The sequence below is a fragment of the Charadrius vociferus genome, unplaced genomic scaffold (assembly GCF_000708025.1).
Source record: "Charadrius vociferus isolate BGI_N301 unplaced genomic scaffold, ASM70802v2 scaffold276, whole genome shotgun sequence".
NCBI lineage: Eukaryota > Metazoa > Chordata > Aves > Charadriiformes > Charadriidae > Charadrius > Charadrius vociferus.
Genome location: NW_009649075.1, coordinates 1,781,452 through 1,804,876, shown reverse-complemented (window position 1 = coordinate 1,804,876; position 23,425 = coordinate 1,781,452). Strand labels below are relative to the sequence as shown.

At 38.7% G+C, this 23,425-nt stretch overlaps 1 protein-coding gene across 1 annotated transcript in view; it reads right to left on the bottom strand.

The window, feature by feature from the left end:
* Positions 1–23,425, bottom strand: part of TRAPPC9 (trafficking protein particle complex 9) — a 527,812-nt gene that overhangs the window by 494,544 nt on the left and 9,843 nt on the right. The window contains exons 2-8 of the mRNA XM_009888180.1: positions 20,918–21,063; positions 18,241–18,369; positions 12,870–12,896; positions 11,304–11,425; positions 8,851–8,976; positions 3,086–3,302; positions 367–510 (exon numbers count right to left, since the gene is read on the bottom strand). Coding sequence (XP_009886482.1) covers positions 367–510; positions 3,086–3,302; positions 8,851–8,976; positions 11,304–11,425; positions 12,870–12,896; positions 18,241–18,369; positions 20,918–21,063 — 911 coding nt within the window. The remainder of the gene's footprint in view (positions 1–366; positions 511–3,085; positions 3,303–8,850; positions 8,977–11,303; positions 11,426–12,869; positions 12,897–18,240; positions 18,370–20,917; positions 21,064–23,425) is intronic.

Here is a 23,425-nt window from a genome sequence, read left to right as displayed (position 1 = left end):
GCTGCTAGTATTTTGAAATAATAATTCTTTTTTTTAATCCACATGCAAATTAAGCCTTCTGATCATATTCTTAATATTTACAGAGGAAAGAGAGCATTAGGCTTGAGGCAGTCAATCTAGAGATAGAAACCATTAAAGGAAGTTTTATTTTAGATACTACACATCAAGGTCAGAACACTTACATTTAAAACTAATAACACTGATACGTGATTGATTACCATCAGTGAGCTACCTCGTGCACACACAGAATTCCCTAACTTCTGCGCTCTCCATTACTTCTCTAAGTATATTTCAAAACAAAGTCACATTATTTGACCGTAGGACAAAAGAAAGTGCAAATATCGCCTTCTTTTAAAAAAATCATACCTTGATCAGAAAGAAAATCCAGCATGGTCTGGAGAAGGAATGACAGATGCCTGACACACAGAGCAGGATTGCCCATTCTTCTGGAAGCATATACTAGTTCGTGAAGCAACCGCATCTGTACTGCAGCCCATCCTCTATGAGTTCCTATAAAGTAAGCAGTCATTTAGTACTTTTCAAAGCTAGAAGTCATCACAAACCAATCGGTTTTGGTTTTCTTTATATACAAAGCAGTAATTTAATGACACTTATAAAAATTACGTTATGGAACCAATAATTACAAAATCCAAATCTTGTACTCAAAACAAAAGAAGAATTAGGATACTTTAGTTTGCTTGAATATTTAAATGTAAACGCAATTTTTGTTTTATATGCTTGTCTATTGACTAGTAAATTTATCATGAGAATTCAGAAAATGAAGTTAACACTTCCCATGAAGTAAAAACAAAATGATACACAAAACCTTTAAAGTTTTATATTTTTTAAATTATCTGAAAGAGAAATTCACGTGAGATTCCATACGGAAACTTCATTTTTATCCAAATCAAGTACTTCTTAACTCTCTTTAAAGACCAAGCAAAAGAAATTTTCTCTACATGCTTTTCTGGCCATTAAAAGTCAGTAAAAACAATAAAATAAAGGATATGAGACACATTTCCTGATTACAGTCTTTAAAAACTAAGTTTCAGACTATAAATTATTTCATATTTGCGAAGTATCTATGGTAACAATATTTCAAAAATGTAATATGCAGTACTCTTCATGAAACTTAACCTGCTTTTAGTAGTAAGCAAGAGCATTAATTTTTAAATAACAGATATTCCAAGACGTGCAATACTTCATAAACTTCTAAACAGCCTTCTGTCTAATGTTACCCTTCAGCATTTGGCAAACTTTTCTAGAAATATTTACTGCAACCAAATCTTGAAAGTTCATATTTTGCACGCAAGAGTCTCATTTTTCATGTGTGAAATGTCATTCTTATCAAGTAGTTCTTACAGTTTGCAGTGATCTTTCCACACGTCTCCAACACAGCCATTTTAGGGGTAAAATTAACGAAGCACTTCAGTGCAACATAAAGGTAAGGTAAAAATTGAAAGATAAACACCAATCATAACTTCTTTTTTTTTTTAATGGTCACTTCTTGAAGAACTTCTACAACCTCTTCTCCCAACACAGTCTCATCCCAGTCTTCTCCTTTTCCATCACAGGTCACAGCCTACTTTTTTCAGCACATTTCCTCTTCCTAGACCTTTCTATCTTTCTGGCTAGTCTCCTTGGCATTTCCTGCTTCTTCTCACAGCTCATTTTCTTCCCACGACTGCTAAAATCACACCAGTTTTTGTTTTTTTTTAAAAAAACAAACAAAAAAAACCCCCACAACCTAACCATCCACACATACAGTGGGTTGTCTACATGCCTGTTTCATTAGTGGAGCTAAGAGAGCTTGGAAAATATCACCTAGTGGGTAGTCAGATGAGTTTTTCCGTATTCTCCCTTGACCGAGTTGACTCGACAGCTCCATTATTTCAATGGCTAAGTGACTGAGCATATACAGAAACAACTAAACTTACCACTGAACTTAGAAGACAACATTGAACTGGAATTCCATGTACTCTCAGACAAGGGAGAACATCATTGTGGCTGCTGTTCATTCATACTTAAACCAATTTGGAGTTTTCATACTGGTGAACCCCACCTCCTTTCCACCAATACCTGCTCAGCCCATTGCTTGCTGCTCCTCTCCTGCAGCTGTAACATTTGGTGAATGGTCCCCAAAAACGCCACTATACAAAAGAACGCAAGTTTTGGGGCAACATGGAAAGGTTTACTCAAAGGGAGTTCCCAAGCAGCATATTAGCTGTCTCTTCCTTTACAGGAAAAATGCAGTACAGTATATTAAAATCAAGACAACTTTTTTAGTTATTACTTTACATACAGCTTTAGATAACATTGATAAAATTGTTGAAACATAGCTTACCGAAAGAAGGGCAGCAAACAGCACATAACTTGCAGAAAGCGAACACAGTATTTAACAGCTACAAGAATTGGCATGTGTTCTTAGGATGGTTTTTCCTTTTGTTTTTTAACAGATGCAACAGAATAGTAATTCAAACAATATATGGCATCTAAAAACTGTTGAAATGTCTTAACCAAATGCTAGTCTTACAGATAACATCACTCTGATCTAATTTGTGGAAAAATGTGACATATTTGACCCTACAGACACAGATATAATTACATTATATGTATGTATGTGTGTCTGTATACAGAACTATGTAAAAAGAATCTTTCATTCATTCATTATAAGATCAAACAACAACAAATACCAAAAGAAATACAATTTCTGATACAGAAGTTGAAGGCACTTTAATTGAAAAAATACTCAAAAATAAAATATGAATTTTCTTGTACTGAGAAGTGTATGATCAAAGACATTTTTGAAAAAAAAGTAGAAATGAAGCTCTCATAAATAAAACAATTATTTGCCGCAAACAAATACAGCAACACATTCAGCAGTGGCTCACAGAAATTTGAAATTATTGAAAGCAACACTAAGAAAAAGTGAAGGTATGGTGTTAAAGAACTGCTCTATGTGTCACAACTAGTTTCAGATAGGTAAATGATTTCGGTTTAATTTGAAATCTCTCAAGGAAATTAGTCATAGAAAGCCAGCTGAGTGACCTACTATGCTAATCCATGCTTTCCCAGAGACACTTACCTTTGCTGAAATCTTTAGGATCCAATGATAAGCTATAGCCCGGGAGAGTTTCCAAAAGCAATTTGTAGCAGGCCCTCCACCCGGGTTCTGGGATGCTGGGGGCAGCGCACTGCATTGCTGCTATACGCTTGAAAAAAGCAGACTTTCGGTGAAAACCAATACGTTCATACAGCTCAGAAAGAATGCTGTAACGCTGGATTTTTTCTTCTTCTGAAAGCTGTAATTTAAAGGGAAAAGAGAAAAGGATTGGTTTTAATCTACACTGTAAAGTGTATATCTGAGTTTAAAGAGAAAAGAAAAAAACAAAAACCAACATACTAGACACATCTCCAACACTACAGAAGGCCAGTGATTTTGCACATAGCCAGTCATGACAGCTTCTACTGCCAGGAAAACTTAAGCTTGCTTCAAGTTCAACAGCTGAGAAAAGCAGCAAAGAGCGAGTTCTTTAGCAACTTTATTTATCATGAGTACTATCAATTAAATAGTTGAAACAGTCAATAACAGCTAAACAGCTCTATGTTTTATGGAAGATATTTAATGTGATATTCACAAGCATAATAAGAATGCAAAAATACACCACATCCAAAAATCTATTGATTTACCTAGTTAGATATTTTCATCCATTTAAGATTAAATCTAATTATTAATCTTGAAATCTCAGGCTATGAAAGCAAAGAAACTACTGTCTCAATTTTCATGTCTCTGAGCTCGTAAACCACAACATTTTCATTCCATGACACTATACATATGCAGACTGCCAACTAGTGAGGAAAAATTTCATGAAAGGTTAAGCCCCATTAGGCTTCAAGCTGAAACAAACTTGATGAGTAACTATCAACGTGCACTTCTTTAGCTTATCAATATATTGGCACAAGACCCAAGTAACCATTTTTTCCCCCTCTGCTTTGAATGACAATCTTGCTTTGAAATCATCCAGCCAAGAAGCAACTGCCACAGAAATTCTGGAAGCCACCAACTACTTCAAGTCTACATCCCAGTAACGAACACCATTGAGTTCAGAAGGTGGACCAATACTGACACCTAGTGCACAATGTCTGGCAGGCACAATCATAAGCAATATAAAATATTTTAAATTACTCTAAAGCTGCTAACATGTTTTGCAAAGGCGTTTAAAATGACAAACTTCATACAAAAATAGCTGTTTCTGTCCTTTAGTGCGTTTCTGCAACTCATTCTTCAAAACTGAATGTATCAGTCAGTGGATTCTTTGCATTTAACTTCAGATACTTAAAGCCTTGGAAAGTCAAAACAAGATGCTAGCCACACTTTTACAGAAATAATTAGGTCTTACAAATGAAGCTTCAAAATATCTATTAGTCACTTAAATCCTAATATAATTACAAAAAAAAAAAATCTGCTTTCAAAAGTCACTTCTCATTTTGGACATAGGGATATGAGAGACCTCAAAGCAGCCCAGAGTTTTCAGGAAGCACCACAACCTTATCCGATAGTTCAAATCTTAGTACTTCATGACATGAAGAGATACAGACGGACAGACCAGCAAATCATTTCAGAAAGTTTCAGACAATTTTTGAAGCTGGAGTTCCCATTTCCCTCAGAACTGACAACACAATACAGTGCCCAACGCAAAAATACTGCCCGTTCATACAAAAGACCAATCCCTGTAACAGGAGTTGTAAAAAGGCAATTGCACCAAGCTGAAAACTCTCATGAATCAGTGCAGCTGGAAAGAACACAAGGCACAAAAAGAAAATACAGAACAATTTTAAACCAGTTTATCCCCAAAGCTATCATTCAGAAAGAACATGAGGAGTCAGATTAAGGTTACCCACTCCACCAGAAAAAAAAAAAAAAAAAAAAAAAAAAGCTGCTCCAGCTTCTTTTTTTTCTTCTGGGTTTTTTTTTTTTTTCGATTTATGACATTTTTTAAAAGTTAGCACAGTAAAAGAATATGGCAGCAGAGTTGAAAAGTGCATGAGCACATGATCACACACAAAAGTTAGAAAAGCTTAAAAAAACCACTATCAAAAGCTATTCCTCTAATACATAATACTGTCAATGCTCACACACCTACAGAAACTAAGTTTTTAAGATGAGAAAAGACAGGGTCATGCTATTTAGGTAGACATTAGTGCTCGCTAATAATTAGAACAACTATCAGAAAGGCAATAGATACTCAGAAGGTTTTATTTCTGTCACATCTGAGTAACGTTTTTAACACTGCTACCCAAGTTGTTGCTTAATGATTGTCAACCAAGTTACTCAAGTATTTTCCGCAGTTGCAGGAAACTGCTTTTTCATCACCACAAAGATAGAAAATTGTGTTTTCCCTCAGCACAAATAGTTATGTGTTATCACTCAGGGATTTAAAAGAAAAAAAAAAAAAAAAAACACACACACAAACAAACCACAAACCAAACAAACAAACAAACCCCCACACAGATACTCCAAGTAATTAATTCTGGGAAGAGCACATCAGGCATTCTGCAGGCCATTAGTGCAGCGTTCACAAACATGTTTCCTGACCTTACAGATTTATAAAAGCTTTAAGGCCTATAAAGTGGCTGCAAAATAGTCAACGCCTGAAGCACAGCATCTTTTCCATCTGGTTAATTTTCATTTAACTGTTATAACAAACCAAGCTGGCAACTGCACCTGTAAAGGATGCAGTTCACTAGCCAAGCAACTGACCCAGGTTTTTCACAGGCTTGTTTTAAGACAGGATTTCAAAAGAATAGCTTTTTATTTTTTTTATTTTATTTATATTACAATTCTATAATCTCACTTTCTTAGTAATTACATGTTACAATTTATTCATCATAAGTGGATGCAAAGATAAGTCTTACTACCCTGCAGCTCTCCTATAATCAGAAAACACCAATTACATGTTACCAGACTGGGTAGGAGTCCGAATATATGGAAAGAAGTTTTCCTGTTTATCAAAGACATACACTTTATCCTGCAAGAGATTTTTTTGGCTGCTGAATAATGGTTGTTCTATCTACCTGCAAGAGAAAAACACCGTCCTATCATTTGTTTCTCTAACCTATTACAGGATGACCCCTCCCAAGAGTTTGTCCAGTTAACACCCTGTCCAGCAGCACCTTGAAAGCCTCCAGCAATGCAGACTCCACCACAGCCCTGCGGAGGTTGTTCCAGTGAATGATTGTTCTTACTATAAAAAATTTTTTCTTATATTGCAGTGAAATGTCTCCTGGTGCAATTTGTACCCTTGTACACCTTAACTTATCCATATGTCTCCTTGTGAGAAGGGAGCTTCTGTCCTCTTTGTAGCCACCCTTTAAGTAGTGGAATACTATGATGAGATCCCCCCTCGAGCCTTTTCTTCTCCAGGGAGGAAAAGACCTAACTCTTTCAGTCTTTCCTCATCAAACAGGTTCTCCAGCCCTGCTTTGGTCATCTTTGTGGCCCTCCTTTGGATCCTCTCCAGTCTGTCCATGGCTTTCTTGAACTGTGGGGACCAGAACTGGACGTAGTACTCCAGATGTGGCCTGACAAGGGCCAAGTAGAGTGGGATGATCACGTTTGTGTCTCTGCTAGCAATGCCCCTGCAGATGCAGCCCAGGATCCGATTTGCCTTTGTTGCTGCAGTGGTGCACTGCTGACTCCTTTTCAGCTGGTTGTCCACCAGGACCCTCAGGTCGCTTCTGGCAAGGTTTCTCCCCAGCCACACAGAGATCCCGGCCTGTACTGGGCTCTTTGGTTTGGTCATCCCAGGTGCAGAACCTTGCACTAGTCTTTGTTAAACCTCATCCAGTTCTTCCTAGCTCACAGGCTCCAGCCTGTCCAGGTCTCCCTGTGAAATATCTCTCCCTTCTAATGTGTCCACCTCACCACCCAGTTTGGTGTCATCATCAATCCCATCATCCAGATAATTTTTGAAGAAGCTGAAGAGCGTGAGGCCCAGTATCAATCCCTGGGGGACCTCACTTGTGACAGGCTGCCAGCCTGAGTAAAAACTTTTGATCACCACCCTCCAAGTGCAGCCCATTAGCCAATTTCCTACCCATCTCGCAGACCACCCTTTCAGTCTGCATCTTGCCAGCTTGCTCAGAAGGCTGTGGGAAACTGTGCCAAACACTTTGCTGAAGGTTGCTAGATAATACCTGCATTAACTCCCTAAATTCTGACTGAGCTATAACAAAAATACATAATATACCTGGTTTTTATGTCAAGGTTTTCCAGAGAGTGGGAGATTTAGCATTTATAGAATATATTTTATATAGCATGACAACGCACACTGAGGCATGCTTTACATGCACAAAGCTTTATTTGCGGGGTCAATAGCTGATAGCATACATCAAGTTCAAAGTTCCTTTAGGGGAAAAACAAAGCAGAAAGAGATCAGCCAGCTAGGAAGAAAAGCAGTGGGGCTTCCTTCTCTGGTTCTCTCCAACGCAGCAGGTGACAAAAGCAATGATGCCTTCTCACCATGCTTTTTCAGTAGATGCATTTCATCAGGACCAACTCAAACTCTTAGTTGTTTCTATCTGGGACACTATTAGAGCTGGCTGGGGCAAGCTTTGATCAGGACACATGTTGCATGCTGACTAGCTGCCAAGCTTTGTGCTTGTGTGTTGTTAGGTAATACTTATCAGCTATTTAAACAAATTACATACTTTGCCATTCACTAAGTCTTATTTTTTTTCCTCTAATATAAAGTGAAAGTTGCAACATCAGCGGTGTCAGGGAAGAGAATAGGTGGTTCTCACAATGACAGCGATTGCTTCCATAAGAAAAATAATATTGGAGTTTGCAGCCCATGAGAATAACAGCGCAAGAACAACAAGGGAAAAATACTGTCACAGCAGCTTACAAGAAACGCTACAAAGCTGCCAGCAAAAGACTGACTACAGAATTAAAGAGAAGGTGCTTAGCACTGCAAGCATTACAGCAATTAAGGTACTCTGCAACAACACTGATGATTTTTACGATAGCTTATCAATTAATTAATTTCTTGTTTATGTTGAGTTAGAAAATTGACTCCACAGAAAGTATTCTCCGCAAATGCAAGAAGTATTCGACCTCCCTCATAAATTTACTGTCCCCATCTGGGCTTAGTGGTGTGGACTTAAACTTCAGTCTTACAAAGATGTAATGAGGAAAAAAAGGAAAAACAGTAAGAAACCTTACAGCTTTTTATGAATTCTTTCAACCACAGCAGTCTCTCTGTAACCAGTGACACCAAGCTTGAGACACCGATAAAGTGTTAGTCTTGTTAGGTGGTGGCACTGAGCGCTTTTCTTACATTCCAAATACTGATTTTCTCCTCTGAATTCCTTTCTGATTTGGCCTAACCAAGACTTCCCACTACACAGTAAAAATTCAATTGATCAACAACATTAGTCAGACTCTTAAGCTCCATTTGCAACAGACCATTCCCGATTTGCTCACAGTTTCACTGAATGAGATACAATCAAGAAAAGAAAAAAAAAATCTGTTGCAGATCTGTCCCAAGCAGCTGTTTTTCCCTACTACAACATCACAACAGGACAACAATGGGATTATTTTTTTTCTTCACAAGGGAGAATAACCAAGAGAGTCTTTAATCTCAAACTAAGTCCTCATGTTTAGATAAACTCTGAACACCTTTTAAACCAGACTCACAGATGTCAAAATCCTCAGAAGTCAAGTCCTACAGAGAAGGAAGGTAATGATATAAGAAAATAAACTGGAGTCTCCTGAATTTAAGTAATTTTCACACTTCAGTATTATCTCTGAAATGAGGAGAGAAAAATAACCTGACTTTTTGCACCAACCTGACGAAGATTGATATAAACTGCATTCTGAAGAAACTCAGAGGCTTCCATGCTCCTTTTCTGTATTGCAAGAACTCTCACTGCCTTCACGCAGGCTTCCAGTTCAATCACACCAGCATTCTTGTACTTGAAGAGGGAGAAAAAATAATATTGAAGCATTGCACCTGTTAGATTTGATGAGTATTTCCGCTCAACACAAAAATCAGTTGTCACATCTTCCAAACCCAGCCGTTCTTTAATGCTAGTGACTGTACTGTTAAATTATCAACATATGCCCAAGTGAAAATTAAGGTGTCATCTAAAATGCTATTATGCAAAGCCACAGTTTTCAGCCTCTTCACTCACTTTTCCTATTTTGAGACACAGCACAGCTTCAGTTTGAGAGTTCAGACGAGGAGAAAAGTTGGCAATATTAGTATCATTTTGCATAACCTTATATATATGGTGGGTGTGGGTGGTGTGTCTGCAATAAAGAAATAAATTCTACCTTCACAGTGTAATAGGTATCTAAGCAAAAAGGTCAGTTTTAAAGTAATTCATCACCACCTAAAACTGTTCTGCCACAACAGACAGAGAATTAATTTTGCATTTTCTACTTACTACAAAATACGCTATATAGCACAGGAAGCTGTAGCAACAGAACATTAGTCTTACTGCGTCAATTTTCTCTTTAGCTAAAACAGTACCACTGATGACAAGTGAAATAGAAACCATTCTGAGTTTTTCTAGTATCTGTTTACAAAACATTTTCTATAAATGACTGTTTCAGTTATTTAGCTTGTTTAAGAAAGGCAGGAGAGGAGACTGTAGATTTGCATTGATCTGTTTGAGTTCGGACAACAAACACAGGCGATTTTCTAGACAATCTGATCTAGTCATTTCCTCAAACAATACTGATTTCGGTTATTTGAGTCAGCCTATCTCCTGCTGTTTTCAGGTATTTATCATGTTTGAAATCTTATGGGGGAAATAAAGCTCAGAATGAAATGCAAGAGCTACTCCACCAAAGCAGTTACGTATTACTCTCTTGTGCATTTATATCAGCAAAAACAAATCACTGGAGACTGAATCCATTTTACAAGATGCTACAAAGGTTTCTTAAGCTCAATGATAACAAAAAAAATATTTTGAAAGTGCTGCTTCCTCAGCGTTAGAGCTAGGAGTTACTCTGTCTGTAGGTCTTAAACAGACTAAAGCTAACAATGCTTGTCCCAAACAGTTACAGGTAAGTCCCGAGACAAAGCTCTGTTATTCGCAAGTGAAGCTGCAGTGAAGCACAGTTATTACTTGATGAGAGCACAATGCATACTATTATAATCAAAATATAAATATCCTGCCCTAAGTCCAACAATTTTATATTTCTAAAGAAATCTTACTCTTTCTAGATGAGCAACTTAGGCTTAAGTTAACATACAAAGCTGAATGAATACTTGAGAATTATTTTTATATTGATGGATTCAAACTTAGCTGAAACTATTCCCAAAACTATCACCTTTCATTACTCCTGATCATAAATTAACTCATGCACACAACTTATCTTGCTTCATTTGGAGAGTCTCCCTTGAACGGACATGGAAATGCCACATCATATTTACATAGCTTAGTCTAAAGATACTTTCAATATCAAACGAGAGATACCTGAAATTAAAAAGCCATTAAAGCTTAACTAGCTACACTGCAATACAATTAAACTTATCTTTAATGTTGATGTAGATGCTGAGCCGCTGTTGTCACAATATGAAATAATTTTTTTTCTCTTCATATTATGAATGTGAACATTAAGCCACCTTACTATCTTATGGTCTGAGCGTTTGCACAAAAATCTAAAAAAAAATGCTCCAATAGAGCTGAAAACTGTATAATTTTTCTAAATCCTCTTTTAAGAGTGTTTGTCCTTCACATTTCCTCCATGACCTCCTACCTCTCTGCGTGCTCTAAATACTAACCTCCCTGAACAATCCTGTAAATGTATAGCTATCATCAGCAACCTCTTCATCAACTCCTGAATTCCCCAGAGATCATTCCAGCAGGCACAACAAATAAGCGTTCAGCTTACACAATGCATAAAATCGTCCCTGGAGTTGATGATGTACCTATTAAGGACCATACACATATGTAATAGTTAACAAACCTTCAATATCTAACTCTTCTGCTTAGAGTGCTTTAAAAATATAAGACAATTAATCCAAAACCTCCAGGTACTACTAGCAGGCACAGTAAATAGATTACTCAGCCCATTGCTATTTTAAGTGTTGTCTTTGACCAAAGATCTGAGATTCCCAGACTCTAAACCAAGCACTTAGTTCAGTAGTATAAATTATTCCTATTTCTCCCATTATCCTGTTTTACAAACTTTATTGCACATGCTTTAGAAGACCCTCTGAAACCAAAACCACAGCAGTTCAGCATTCACAAGAATTTCAGTGAAGTTTCTTAAAAATAAGTAGGATTACCTTGCCATAGTAAGAAATGGCTTCTTTGTATTTATCTATGATGTCTTCAGGACTAAGGCAATTCTTGGCACGTCCTATCTCAGCGCTGGTATCTGCATTTATACCATTTGAAGTCAGCGCACCTAAAACAGAACAGGGTAAAAAATGAGCAGAAGGACTTTTCGCAAATACTAAATATCTAAGAAGAAAACTAGGATATGCTGTATGCTTGACCAAAGCATACACAAAGAATACTTGTCCTACCTAGAAAGAAATCATGCCCTACCTAGAAATTACTAGTTCTGGTTTTACTATGCTATTTGAAAGACTGCAAATGAAAAATTGATTCAATCATAAACCAGCAAACAGGAAATAATCTTTCACTTAGTAAAAAACAAATATATTCATGTTTTACACTGATCTGAATATTTAGACTATAACTAGAATATTAGATTGCTTAAATTAGATTATGGCCATATCTGAATATGCAATTTTAATCTTTGAATTATTCCTTGTTCTACTTAAAAATTTTATTTCTGAAGCACACCTAAGAAAAAAAAATGTGCAATTATTTTATAACCTAATTATTAGAACAGTGACCTCGAATCATTTACAACAAATACTTCTCTTCCCTATGTCTAATCACAGAAAGCCAAGTGTTACACTGTAACAAAGGCCACAGTCTGAGCCTTCCACATTAAAAGAAAAATTACCTGAGGCTCAGACAAAACAGTAAGAAATTGCTTTTCTTACATAAGAAAGAAGGCGCGAGACAGAAAGAGTCTTTACATACATAAGGGATAAGAATTGGAAATAGAAGCCAAGGAAATCTGAGGTATTACGAAGAACATGAAAATTTTATTTCTAGAATTTAATTTTACTACAGAGTTAACATAATAAAATTGAAAACATACATCAAAGGTTTGGCAAGGCTCTATACCTTTTTACATGTTACTTAATCTGTAGGATTACATGCCTAAATTTATACGGTCATTTATTGCTCCAAGAGGTTTCCCTACTAAGATGGCAAAGAAGTCTTTGTGTTTCAGAGCTCGACTTAACTCTCAATAGGCAATTAAAAACTACTGTGAAAGATACTTTCTACTCCTCTCTGTATATTCAGAAATACATTAATTTATATGCTCGAATGCTAAAGCAACTTTTTTTATATGTCTGTCAACCTTAAAGAATCATACCAAGCACATCTATAGATTGACATCTTCGGGGTTCTCATGGAAATTAAGTGCAAAATCTTTGTTACTGATGATTGAAAGAGTACTATGACACTACAAGACTACATGTAACCATTCAGGTTTGTTGGTTAAAAAAAAAAAATTTAAATCCTCACTACTCATGAGAAGAAACAATCTGGATCAGAATTCACAGGGACACAATCATGGAACTACATAATTTATTTTGTGCCAGTTACCCTCCAGTCTCTTTGCTCCCTCAAGATTTATAGTCAAAAACTGAAGCACCAGGAATCAGTACTGGTTTTGGCAAGTGGCAGTAATTATCTACACAAACGCAAAACATATGCAAGTAATAAAAGAAAAGACTTTGGAAACATGCATGAAAATAATGTACCTGGATCAATGAGAACTTCTTGTGCCCCTAAAAGGAGGAACAAAAATGATTTTTTTTTCAGCCTTAAATATAGCCAACAAAATAAGCTCTTATAATGTTTTATAACTAACAGCAGGCTTGAACAAAATTATAAGATTTATTAGGATCATCATTGCTATTTTGGAGGACTGCCAATTATAATTCAAGTAGTCACCATATGTTAAATCTCATTTTGTTAAAAAATAAATGTAAAAATCCCATAAACTTGCAATGAATTCTGAGACACATCAAGAAGAATTGAAGATTTTTCAGTGATTTAAAGCCATATCCTTTCTCTCCATTTTCTTTATTCTTGTTTTATTTGGCAAGTTTCCATCACAGTCCACTTAACTGTTTTAATATCAGGTCCTACAGCACTTGAATCTCCTTGTGGGACCTCATTTAATCTGGACAATACTCTAGATTAACATTTTCAAGTAATTTTATCCATTTCAATTGTCAATAATTTCACTCCACCAGATTTTCTGAATAATTGAGTCATGCCAACCCAAAAAGCCAGACTAGCCACACAAAATAGTTGCTGAAAGTATTGCAAAGTTGGATTATCAGATATGTAACATCTTGTTTCCCTAAACTTTGATTAAACATGGTAATAAAATTGTTAAGATGAAGGGTTAAGCAGTCAAAAACAATTGCTTTATGAGTGAGACAGGACCTCCCTTCGGTTGATTTTCTCAGACTCCAGACTAGTGAAGTAGAGATTTAGAGCTAGGTCAAAAAGATACTCCAACACTTCACTCAGGTGTCCTAATTCTGCTTAGGAAAGAGGAAGTCAGGTGACAAACTTAGAGCTTAGCACTTCAAACAAATAAAAGACAATAGAGAAACCCAAAACAGCTAGTAAGCTAAACAAAGCAATCTAAATTCAACTTATTCAACATAAAAATCATATAGCCAACAGACCATGGCCAGGTTCCCAACAAGAACTAAGCAACTCAAAACCTTCTTTTACGCTGAAGGCTGCAGAGAAGAATCCAGCCCTTCAAGGGGACACAACCTAAAGCTCTCCCCCTAAAAACAAATGGGTTTAGGAACGTGAGAAGTCACACTTCTTGAAAACGTCAAAGTTCCCTTCTCACAATAAGCAAGACACTGCAGTCCAAGGGCTCATGGCAATGACCAAGGAAGAAACGTGTCTTTGGAGCAGGCAAGATTCCACGTCTCCTTCCATCAGATGAGTAGTTTAAACACTACGTTATCAACAATTCTCTTCTGAATGAACTATTCCTACCAAAAGAGTTTCAAAAGAAGTTGAAGGGTGCACCAACAAAAAGAACAGACAATATTCTGATGGCTATAGACAGCTAGGAAATATACTTCAGTTCTGCTTAGTATGAAAAAAAAAACCCACCATCCCAAGAAAATCCTTTAACACTGCCTTCTTAAGATTGTGCTCTATATTATACAGAGAGACGATATTAATGCTTCTCTCTCCAGAGGTGTTTTTAAATAAAGCAGACACCACAACATTTTTTTGAGCAGGCAGGTCCTGTGCTATAGCCTAAAAATGGCAACTGGTGGAAATCACAGGAGGTTCAAGAAACGCGTGTTTCTCTTGATCGGGTCTGGGCACAAAGGTAGCATCAAGAAACCCCATCCTGTTAAAGCTGAAATACAGGTACAAGAAGAGGTGCGATTTCAGGCACATCAAGAAACAATAAAGCTAACTCTCACATCTATATGCCTTAAAAGTAAGCACGAGTTGAATATCAGTTCCAAGTACAGCATTTCTTGATTTGCGCAGAATTTGGAACCCCCTTTTGTTTCTGGCTTTATCCTACAGATACACTGGAAATTGTTCCCCAGATTAAATAATGTCCTTACAAAATTATTTATAACAAAGTGGATCATAAACAAAGGTGCAGTTTGAAAAGATTTTAAATGAAAGGCACTGCAGAGTCAAAAAAAGGTATTGAAAAGAAACTTTCAGAAAAACTTGTAGGAAAAAAGACAACAATAAAAAAAAAAAAAACACAACAATAGCTGTTTGGCAAGACAGAGTTCAGCAGTTCAGATCACTTAACATGAAGAGATCCTAACTAGAGTTAGAGAACAATAGCTAATGGACCATGAAGTCACGTTTTCATCTGGAAGGGATGATAAAAAGCCTGTAATCAGTTTTTCCTCACGGAAGTGTTCGGTATGTAGTCCTTTGTAAAATCTTGTCACGTGAAATTAAAACGTTTTTAAAGTACAGCCACACTAACAAGTTCACAAACTGCTAACAGTGATAGGGCTCTGAATTACAAGACAACTTACATACAGAAGCAGCAATGATATACCCAAAATATATTTCATTCAGATATTCTGATAGCTATGACTTATTTGTTACCTTCTTCAGTAACAAGGAGTACCTGTTACAAACCAGCGGATTGCAACCGCTGCTGTTAAATATTTGTTGAAAAGCAGACAAAGGTTAATAAGTGTGTGAAATTACACCCTAACAGCCAACATAAAATATTGTTGACATTTAGTCATAGGACCAAATGCACAGATTTTAATGACTAGATATTATACAAAAAATTAGTCGTTTCTCCTGAAGCAAGGTCATTTTACTATCACAATTATCTGGTGTCAACATACACAGTTTGTAATAAATATAATTCAAAGCAAGTGTTTACTAGATTGTGATTTATAGATGAATAAAGACAGGGGTTTGGGTTTTCTAGATGAAGGAATTAATTTTGATCGCATCGCACACAAGAGTACTTACACCAGCACTTAAACCCGGCCCCTGTTTGTTTCAGTCCTATGTAAGAACCCGAGTATATGCCCAGAAACAGCTGTGCTGGGTTAAACCAAAGGCCTGTCTAGCTTATAATAATCAACACCTTTTTCTTTAGCCAGCCTCTCCTGGAAGCCACAGAAACTTTCAGGAGCCTTAACACCACGCAGCAAGCATTAGCTTATGCAATTAAAGGCTCATCTCCACAAACACAAAGGAGCACAGAGGAACGGTGAGTCAGCTGAACCCCAATAACCTAATCAGAGTCAACAGAGCTGCCCGGGGGGTGAAACCCATCAAGATCAATTAATATGAGCAGCTGTCTCTGGATCACCTCACAGACAGACTGTGGGGGGTTACTGCCTCGAGGGATATGGGACTCATTTTAGGATGCAGCGAAAGAACATCTTGGGATTGTACAAGATTCCCTACAAGATGTGTACGGGACGAACCAAAGGCAGGGAAAAGGAGGGACAAAGGCAGTTTAGGGAACAACCATGGGAAAATAGAGGGATAAGGGGAGTGCGTGTGTGTAAGTCTAAGTACCAACTGGAATGGGCTCTGGGTCTCGGAGGGTTGTAGGTCCAGGTGCCAGTAACTGGTGAGACCTGGCAATCCAGCAGCCAGCTACTGGATAGACTGATAGACCGGCTACTGGATAGATCCATACTACTAACAGGCTTTGATGCTGATCAGCCAGAGAGGGGAGCGGGATCAGGTTGTTAGTGCTGTCTGTGTCTATGAGTGCTGTGTTTTCTGTCTGTGTGGCTGTGGGCACATACATTGTGCGTGTGCCTCTACATCTGTTGGGAATGCACGCTCAGCCTTACGACTGGCTGGACCTGGGGACACAGAGTTGCGTCAGCCTCACCTCTGTCACGCTAGCAGATCCAGTAACTCCTAACAAGGAGTTACACATTATACCTATAAATCGGATAAAGAATAATTCCTTTCATTTTCTTTCCATCTGCTAGCTGTATTTGATGTCGTCTAGTTCTTCTATCAGAAGAAGCACTGAACCTCTGATCCCTATCCATCCTCTTCCACAACTGTCGTGCTTTAGGCCAAATTGGCTACTGGGGATGTGGGGGGCCCCAGATGGGACCAACAGATGCTCCACTCTACCCCTCTTCAAAGAGAGGCAGAGGAGGGAAAAAGAGCCTTATGAGTTTAGAAGGAACTAAACTACTTTAATGAAATATTAATAATAAAATAAAAAGAAATAATGAAATATATACAAAATCGTATCAAGCTCCCAGGATGACATTCACGACACCAGCTGGCACTGGGGCAGTCCCAGGCTGGACGCAGTGACGGACAGGAACTGGATTCCTGCTCTGGATTCAGGATCAAAGGCAGACGAACAGACAGAGTCCTCCTCAGACATCAGCCATTGAAGAAAGAGGGCTGACCCTTTGAGCTTTTATACTGAGCATGAGGCAGATAGGATGGAATACCCTGTTGGTCAGTTTTGGGTCACCTGTCTGTCCTATCTGCTCCTCCCCACAGGTGGGACCCCACTATGCTTTTCCGCTTCCGACCCTCCAACAAGGCAAATAACAGAGTTGGTTGGCCTTGGGTGTTATAGCAATAAGTATAAGCAAGAGCCTCTCTGCATACCATGCCTGGGCATCAGCTATAAATATTGGTCTTATCACTCAGAGAGTGAACATTGACTGCACAATATGCTGTTAATTTTGGTAGTTAGAAGAGGCCTAGCTAAGAAGCAAAGTTACTGTACAAAATTGGTCCTGTTTTACCTCAAACAAGGACAACAACATTCACCAAATTATAGAGCTCTCTCATATTTCTCCTCAGCCATCTCTTTTGCAGAACTTTAGAGTTCCAGGCTATTCAGTTATTCTTTGTACAGAAACTATACCAAGATCATCTTTGTTGCCCATCTGCAATCTCCTTCAAGTAGAAAAATGGGAGATAGGGAACATGAACACTCTTTTGAGCTGTGAAACTGAAATGGCATACAACATCCCAGATGCAGATTAACCATCATCTTAACGATATTTTCTTTTTTTTCTCCATGCTGCTCTCCTAATAAGTCCTGAAGTAGCTTAAGGAGGCCATTTCTCAAACGTCTATCATACCAATGTTAATACCATTATTGCATTAGTTATACAATCTGAGAGTTTAGAAAAAGTATACTAAATCTTAAAAATTATGTTGGTTTATTGGTATTTAGTTAACCAAATCTATTTATTAAATGTTGACTTTAAAATAGCAAAAGGCCTCTGAATAAAGGTACATAACTTATTCTTCTTAATATGTGCAGCTCTGCATCATATGTACTTTATGAAAACTGTCTGCATCTCCTCCAGCAAAATTCAAACTAATGCAGACACTATTAACAATCAGATGAAGAGATCAAAAGCTTTGCAACTCTACACAAAGCACACCTCTTGACATTAACACCAAAACAGTAGAAAAGTCATTAATGGAAAAAAACTTAAGAAGAAATACAGTTGTCCCCTCCCACCCCCTGGCTCCATTTTATCCTGTCATCAGTATAATTTTACAGAGTTAGGAAATAGGGAGGAAATTTTCAGATGTTCAGTGGTGGCAAACAGAATAAAAAGAAAATCCCGTCCTTACCTGGTCTGTGCCTGTTGCCTGCCTCAGCAGAAAGAGAACCTCCTTGCGCCCTGCGAGATCCAACTTTACCTCCAGTACCACCTGGATAATGATAGATGACTGATGCTGAGCATAACCCCTCAAGAGCAGCTGTAAAGAAAAAAGCCAACAGATTAGTAGAGACACTAGCAAGAAGTGAAGTATCATGTAGTAAAGACTATTTACACAAACATAAAGTATGCCTCAAATTGGAGACCAAATGCAAAGGTCATGGAAAAGCCCGAGACACTCCACATCCTTTTTACCTCTTTTCACCAGTAAGGTCTACCCTCACAGGTCCCCAAGACTACTAGCAGAATCTGTAGGAGTACACGCTAGCCACAGCAGAGGAAGAGATACATACAAAGCACTTAATCCAATTGGACACAAATGCACAAAACCCAGTAAGATGCATTCATGGACACCAAGAGAGCTGGCCAATGTGAAGCCTCTCTCTAATGACCTCTAACAGATCATGCCAAGTCGGGGGAGTTTCTAATGACTGGACAAAGGGAAACAACATAACCTTCTTCAAGAAGGAAGTAACAGGGGTCTACAGGCAGATCAACCCCAGCTCCCTGGCAAGGCTATAATGAAACACTTCTGAAAGCCATTTCCAACCACATGACAGACGAGAAGGTGACTGGGAACAGCAAACACTGATTTACCAAGGATAAATCATTCCTTGGTAACCTCACTGCCTCCCTGTGATTAGATGATTAATAGACAAAGGAACAGCAGTGGATGTTTTATATTTTGACTTTTGCACGACCTTTGAACATGGTCTCCTATAGCATGCGTATAACCAAATTGATGATATAAAATGTGGATAGCTAGCATATAAAGTAGATGGAAAATAGGCTGGACAGCCAGGCTTAAAGGATTGCGATTAGCAGTACAAAGTCCAAACAGTTGCCAGTTAATACTGGTGTCCTTTAGGAATCAATAAAGGGGACAATACTCTAATGTCTTCATTAGCAGCTTGGATAATTTCATAGAGCACTCCCAGAAAATTCCTGGATGATACCAAATTGCAGGGGACAGTAAGACAGACCGTCAATTCAGAGAGAACTTAACAGGCGGGAGACATGGGCTGACAGAAACCTCATGCAGTTCAACAAAGGCTCTTGCATCTCCGATGGGATAACCCCATTCAGCAGAGCAGCCTGGGAGCTGACCAGCTGGAAAGCAGCTTTGCAGAAAAGGACCTTGGGGTCCCGGTGGACAACGAGTGAACAGCATTTAGTAGTAAGCCCTTGCAACAAAGATGGCCAACAGCATACTGCGCTGTAACAGCCACAGTGTACACAGCAAGTGAAGGGAACTGGTTATTCCCCTCTATTCTGCATCCGAGAGACCACATTTGGAGCAATGCGACCACCTTTGGGCTCCTCAGACATTTAACATACTGAAGCAAGACTAGTGGAAGCCATCAAAATAGTCAGGGAGCTAGAGCACACAACATATGAGCAGCAGAGATAAGTGGATTTGTTCAGCCTTGAAGTACTAGAGGCTAAGGGGAGATCTTATTGCTGTCTTTAAAGACCCAGTGGGAAAGTACAGAAGAGGTGGAGTCAACTGCTTCTCAGAGGTGCAGACACTGGATGAGGGTCAATGCAAATTAACACAGGAAATTCTACTTTAATGTAGGAAAAATTTGTGGTTTGTTGGGGGTTTTTTTGTTTGTTTGGTTTTTTTTCAAATTACTAGCAGCAAAATGCTAGAACAGGTTGCTCAGATTGTAGAACTTCCATCCTTAAATATATCTAAACTCAACTGGACAGGTCCCTGAGCAACTTGATTTAACTGGACATGATATGATCAGACTTGGGAGCTTCCAGCCAAATTATTCTGAGTCAATAAGAATAATTTGGTAGTCCAATAGATGGGCCTTAAAATATTTTCATGGCCTGCAGAAGTAGAAAAGTTCTCCTTTCCTGCTTGAAGAATCCTGAACCATTTAACCTTTTGAAGGAGTATAAGGAAAGAAGTGGAAATTCAGAAGGTGTTATGATTTTCACAATATGTAATGTACAGAGCCATTATGAAGCTAAGTGGATTTCCAAGTAGAATGAGAAAGCTAAAAGAACTGGATTCAGCAATTTTCCTAAAAGAGTATGAAACTGAGAAGCAGAAATTGTGCTCAAAGATCACTTGTATATTCAATAAACAGAAAAAAGCAGGAAGGAAAAAAAGAAAAGGAAAGGAGGAAGGAAAAATCAGGAAAAAAGTGAAGCCTAGGAACTAATGTGAAAGGAAGGAAGTTATGCTCGTGGAAGTTAAACACTTACGGCTTTGGTAGATGTAAAGGCAAAAATCTTTTACTAACAGTCCATAGTAGATACCTACAGTAAGATTTTTGAAATATCCATACTATCCACTGAAAAAATAAATACCTTTCAGAGAAGTATTAAAAAGTCACATGCAATATTATTTTCTTTAAGTACATGCTTTACTGCAATAATACATTTTATGCTTCAGGTTTTCTTAAACACACTACTATCTCAGGCCTTATTAACTAATTTTTATTTTGACTTAATTCTTAGTCACACCTGATATTCAGATTTTGGTCACCAAAATAATACAGAATAAAAGTTATAGAAGTTTGATTTACTTGGGTTTAGCAACTAATTGTTTGATTCACTATCATCAATAGTACCTCCAAGCCACAGAAAATCATTCACAGATCGCAGAAGTTCCACCGCCATGTGATAATGCACCAAGGAATCTTGTAACATGCCAGCTTGTAAACACAGGTCACCAACATGTTTCCGCATCCGGCCTTGACAACGCTTCTTATAGTGTCTGCAAAATAAAACGTACAATTTATAGTTATTTACAGGAAACGCTTATTTGAGGTAATAAACACCTAAAGTTAATTTTCTCTCCTCTCTAATAGTAGATCAACATTACTTTACTGTCTTACTCTGAATGAACATCTGGTATGAATTCTCATGAGCATAATATACAAAAGTAAAAGAACCAACAATCTGAGGATATATTGGAAAAAAAAGCAATGCATCATGTATGTTGGCTACACAGCATTTACGCAGATAGAGACGCATAAAATCAAAATACTGCACTTCAAAGTGCTTTAATAGCCTTGTCACAAATAAAATAAAACAGAATCGTAGAATAGCCCAGGTTGGAAGGGACCTCAAAAGATCATCCGGTCCAACCTTTCATGGGAAAGAGGGCCTAGACAAGACTATTGCATCTTGAGAACCTCCAAAGCAAGGTTCTCAGAGTCCTTGATGGGTATCTGGCTGCCTTTCCATAGACACCATGCTTTTTTTTGCTTTTAAGGACACCCAAAAACTCATTGTTAAGCCAGAGTGGTCTCTTTTTCTGCCTTCTTCCTTTCCGCCCAGAGAGGATGGACTGTTCTTGTGCTTACAGGAGGCTGTTCTTGAATAACTCCCAGCACTCACAAGCTCTTTTGCCATCCATGGATGCTTCCCATGGAATCCCCCACCGCTGGGCTGTGAGCATATTGAAGTTGGCTCTTCTAAAATCCAGGGGGGTTGTCCTACTACTGGTCTTCAGTGTGCTCAGCAGAAGCTTAAAATCCAGTGTTGTGATCACTGTATCCAAGGCTATCAGGCTATCATTGGTAGTTTTGTTGTCAAGTAAGTCATCTTGGTTTAGGAGCAATAAATCCAGCAGTGTGCTGTTCCTAGGCAGCATGTCCAGCAAGAAGCTGACTTCAATGCACTCCAGGAACCTGATGAACAGCTTGTGCACCGCTGTGTCATTTTCCCAACAAATATCTGGGTAATTGAAGTCACCCTTGAGGACTAGGTGCTCTTGGCCTGAGACTTCCTTGAACAGCTGAAGTAAGGTTTTTTTATAGCCTCGTCTTCCTGATCGGTAGGTCAGGAACGTATCTAAGATAAGATCCCCCTTCGTGATCTTGATCCAAAGGCATTCGACAGAACTTTTGTGGACTCACCAGCTCACCTCCATACACTCAAATTTATCTTTCGCATTAAGTGCAACTCTATCCCCTTTTCTTCCCTTCCCATCTTTCTGAAAGTTTGTTGCTTTCCAGTGTGGTCTTCCAGTCAGGTGAGTTTTACCACCAAGTTTCTGTGATTCCTATGACAATGTAACTCTCAGACTGGGCATGGAATTCTAGTTCCTCCTGTTTGTTGCCCAGACTGCGTGCATTAGTAGACATGCACTTGAGGTGGGTGAACTTAGGATTCTTGCCTTTGGAGAGGGCTGGGGAGCATGACTCACTACTCTGGTAGGTGTGCTCATCCACCCTATTGCTTACAAATATGCACATCACAGCTTCGGATGCTATCCCTCAAAGTTCATTAGTTTAAAGTGTGATTCACTAAGTCAGCAGATTTGCTACTGAAGATTTTCCTGCCTCTTCTAGAATGGTAAATCCCATCTCTCCACAATAACCTATATTCATCAAAAACTGACCAGTGATGACAGAAATCAAAGCCCTAGTGACACCACCAGCCAGGCACTGATTTGTATTGTGTTGACTTCTACACCCCTATCTCTGACTGGCAAGACAGAGAAGAAAGTTATTTGCACACCTGTCCCTTTCACTTGCACCCCCAGAGCTCTTAAGTCTTCCTTGATCTTGTCCAGGAAAAGAAGTAGGGGACAGTATCTGTGCTTTTAAGCAGGTGTGGCAGGCATCTCCCTGTGACATCCCAGATCTTGGCGCCTGGCAAGCAGCAAACTTCCCCCAGCGTGAAGCCAGGCTGGCAAATGGGTGCCTCGGGGCCTCTCAGTACAGTCACCCACTGCTGGCACTTGCTGCTTCCTTTTGTAGCTTTTACTATGTGCTGCTGGTGTGGCTTCTCCCTCTGGATCTTGCTCATGGGTTTTGTCCTCTGCCAGGGCTTCACGTCTGTCGCTGGTTGGTAGGTCTGCAGAGGGGGAGTGAAGGGACCGCCTGTTCCTATGGGTCAGCAGAGACCACGGTGCCTCCTCCAAGGTGCTGTCCGTGTGCCGTAGAAGTTCATTGCCTGGTAGAGTCCTTGGAGGTCAACGCCTCAGGGCCCTGCTGTTTGACAGAACGGCCAGGGTTGGAGGGGACCTCTGGAGATCACCTAGTCCAACCCCCAACTCTCTTCTCACCACGCCTGAAACGCTGCTGTTTCTCGTTCTCCCTCCCGAATTCAGCACCGCCGCCAACTGC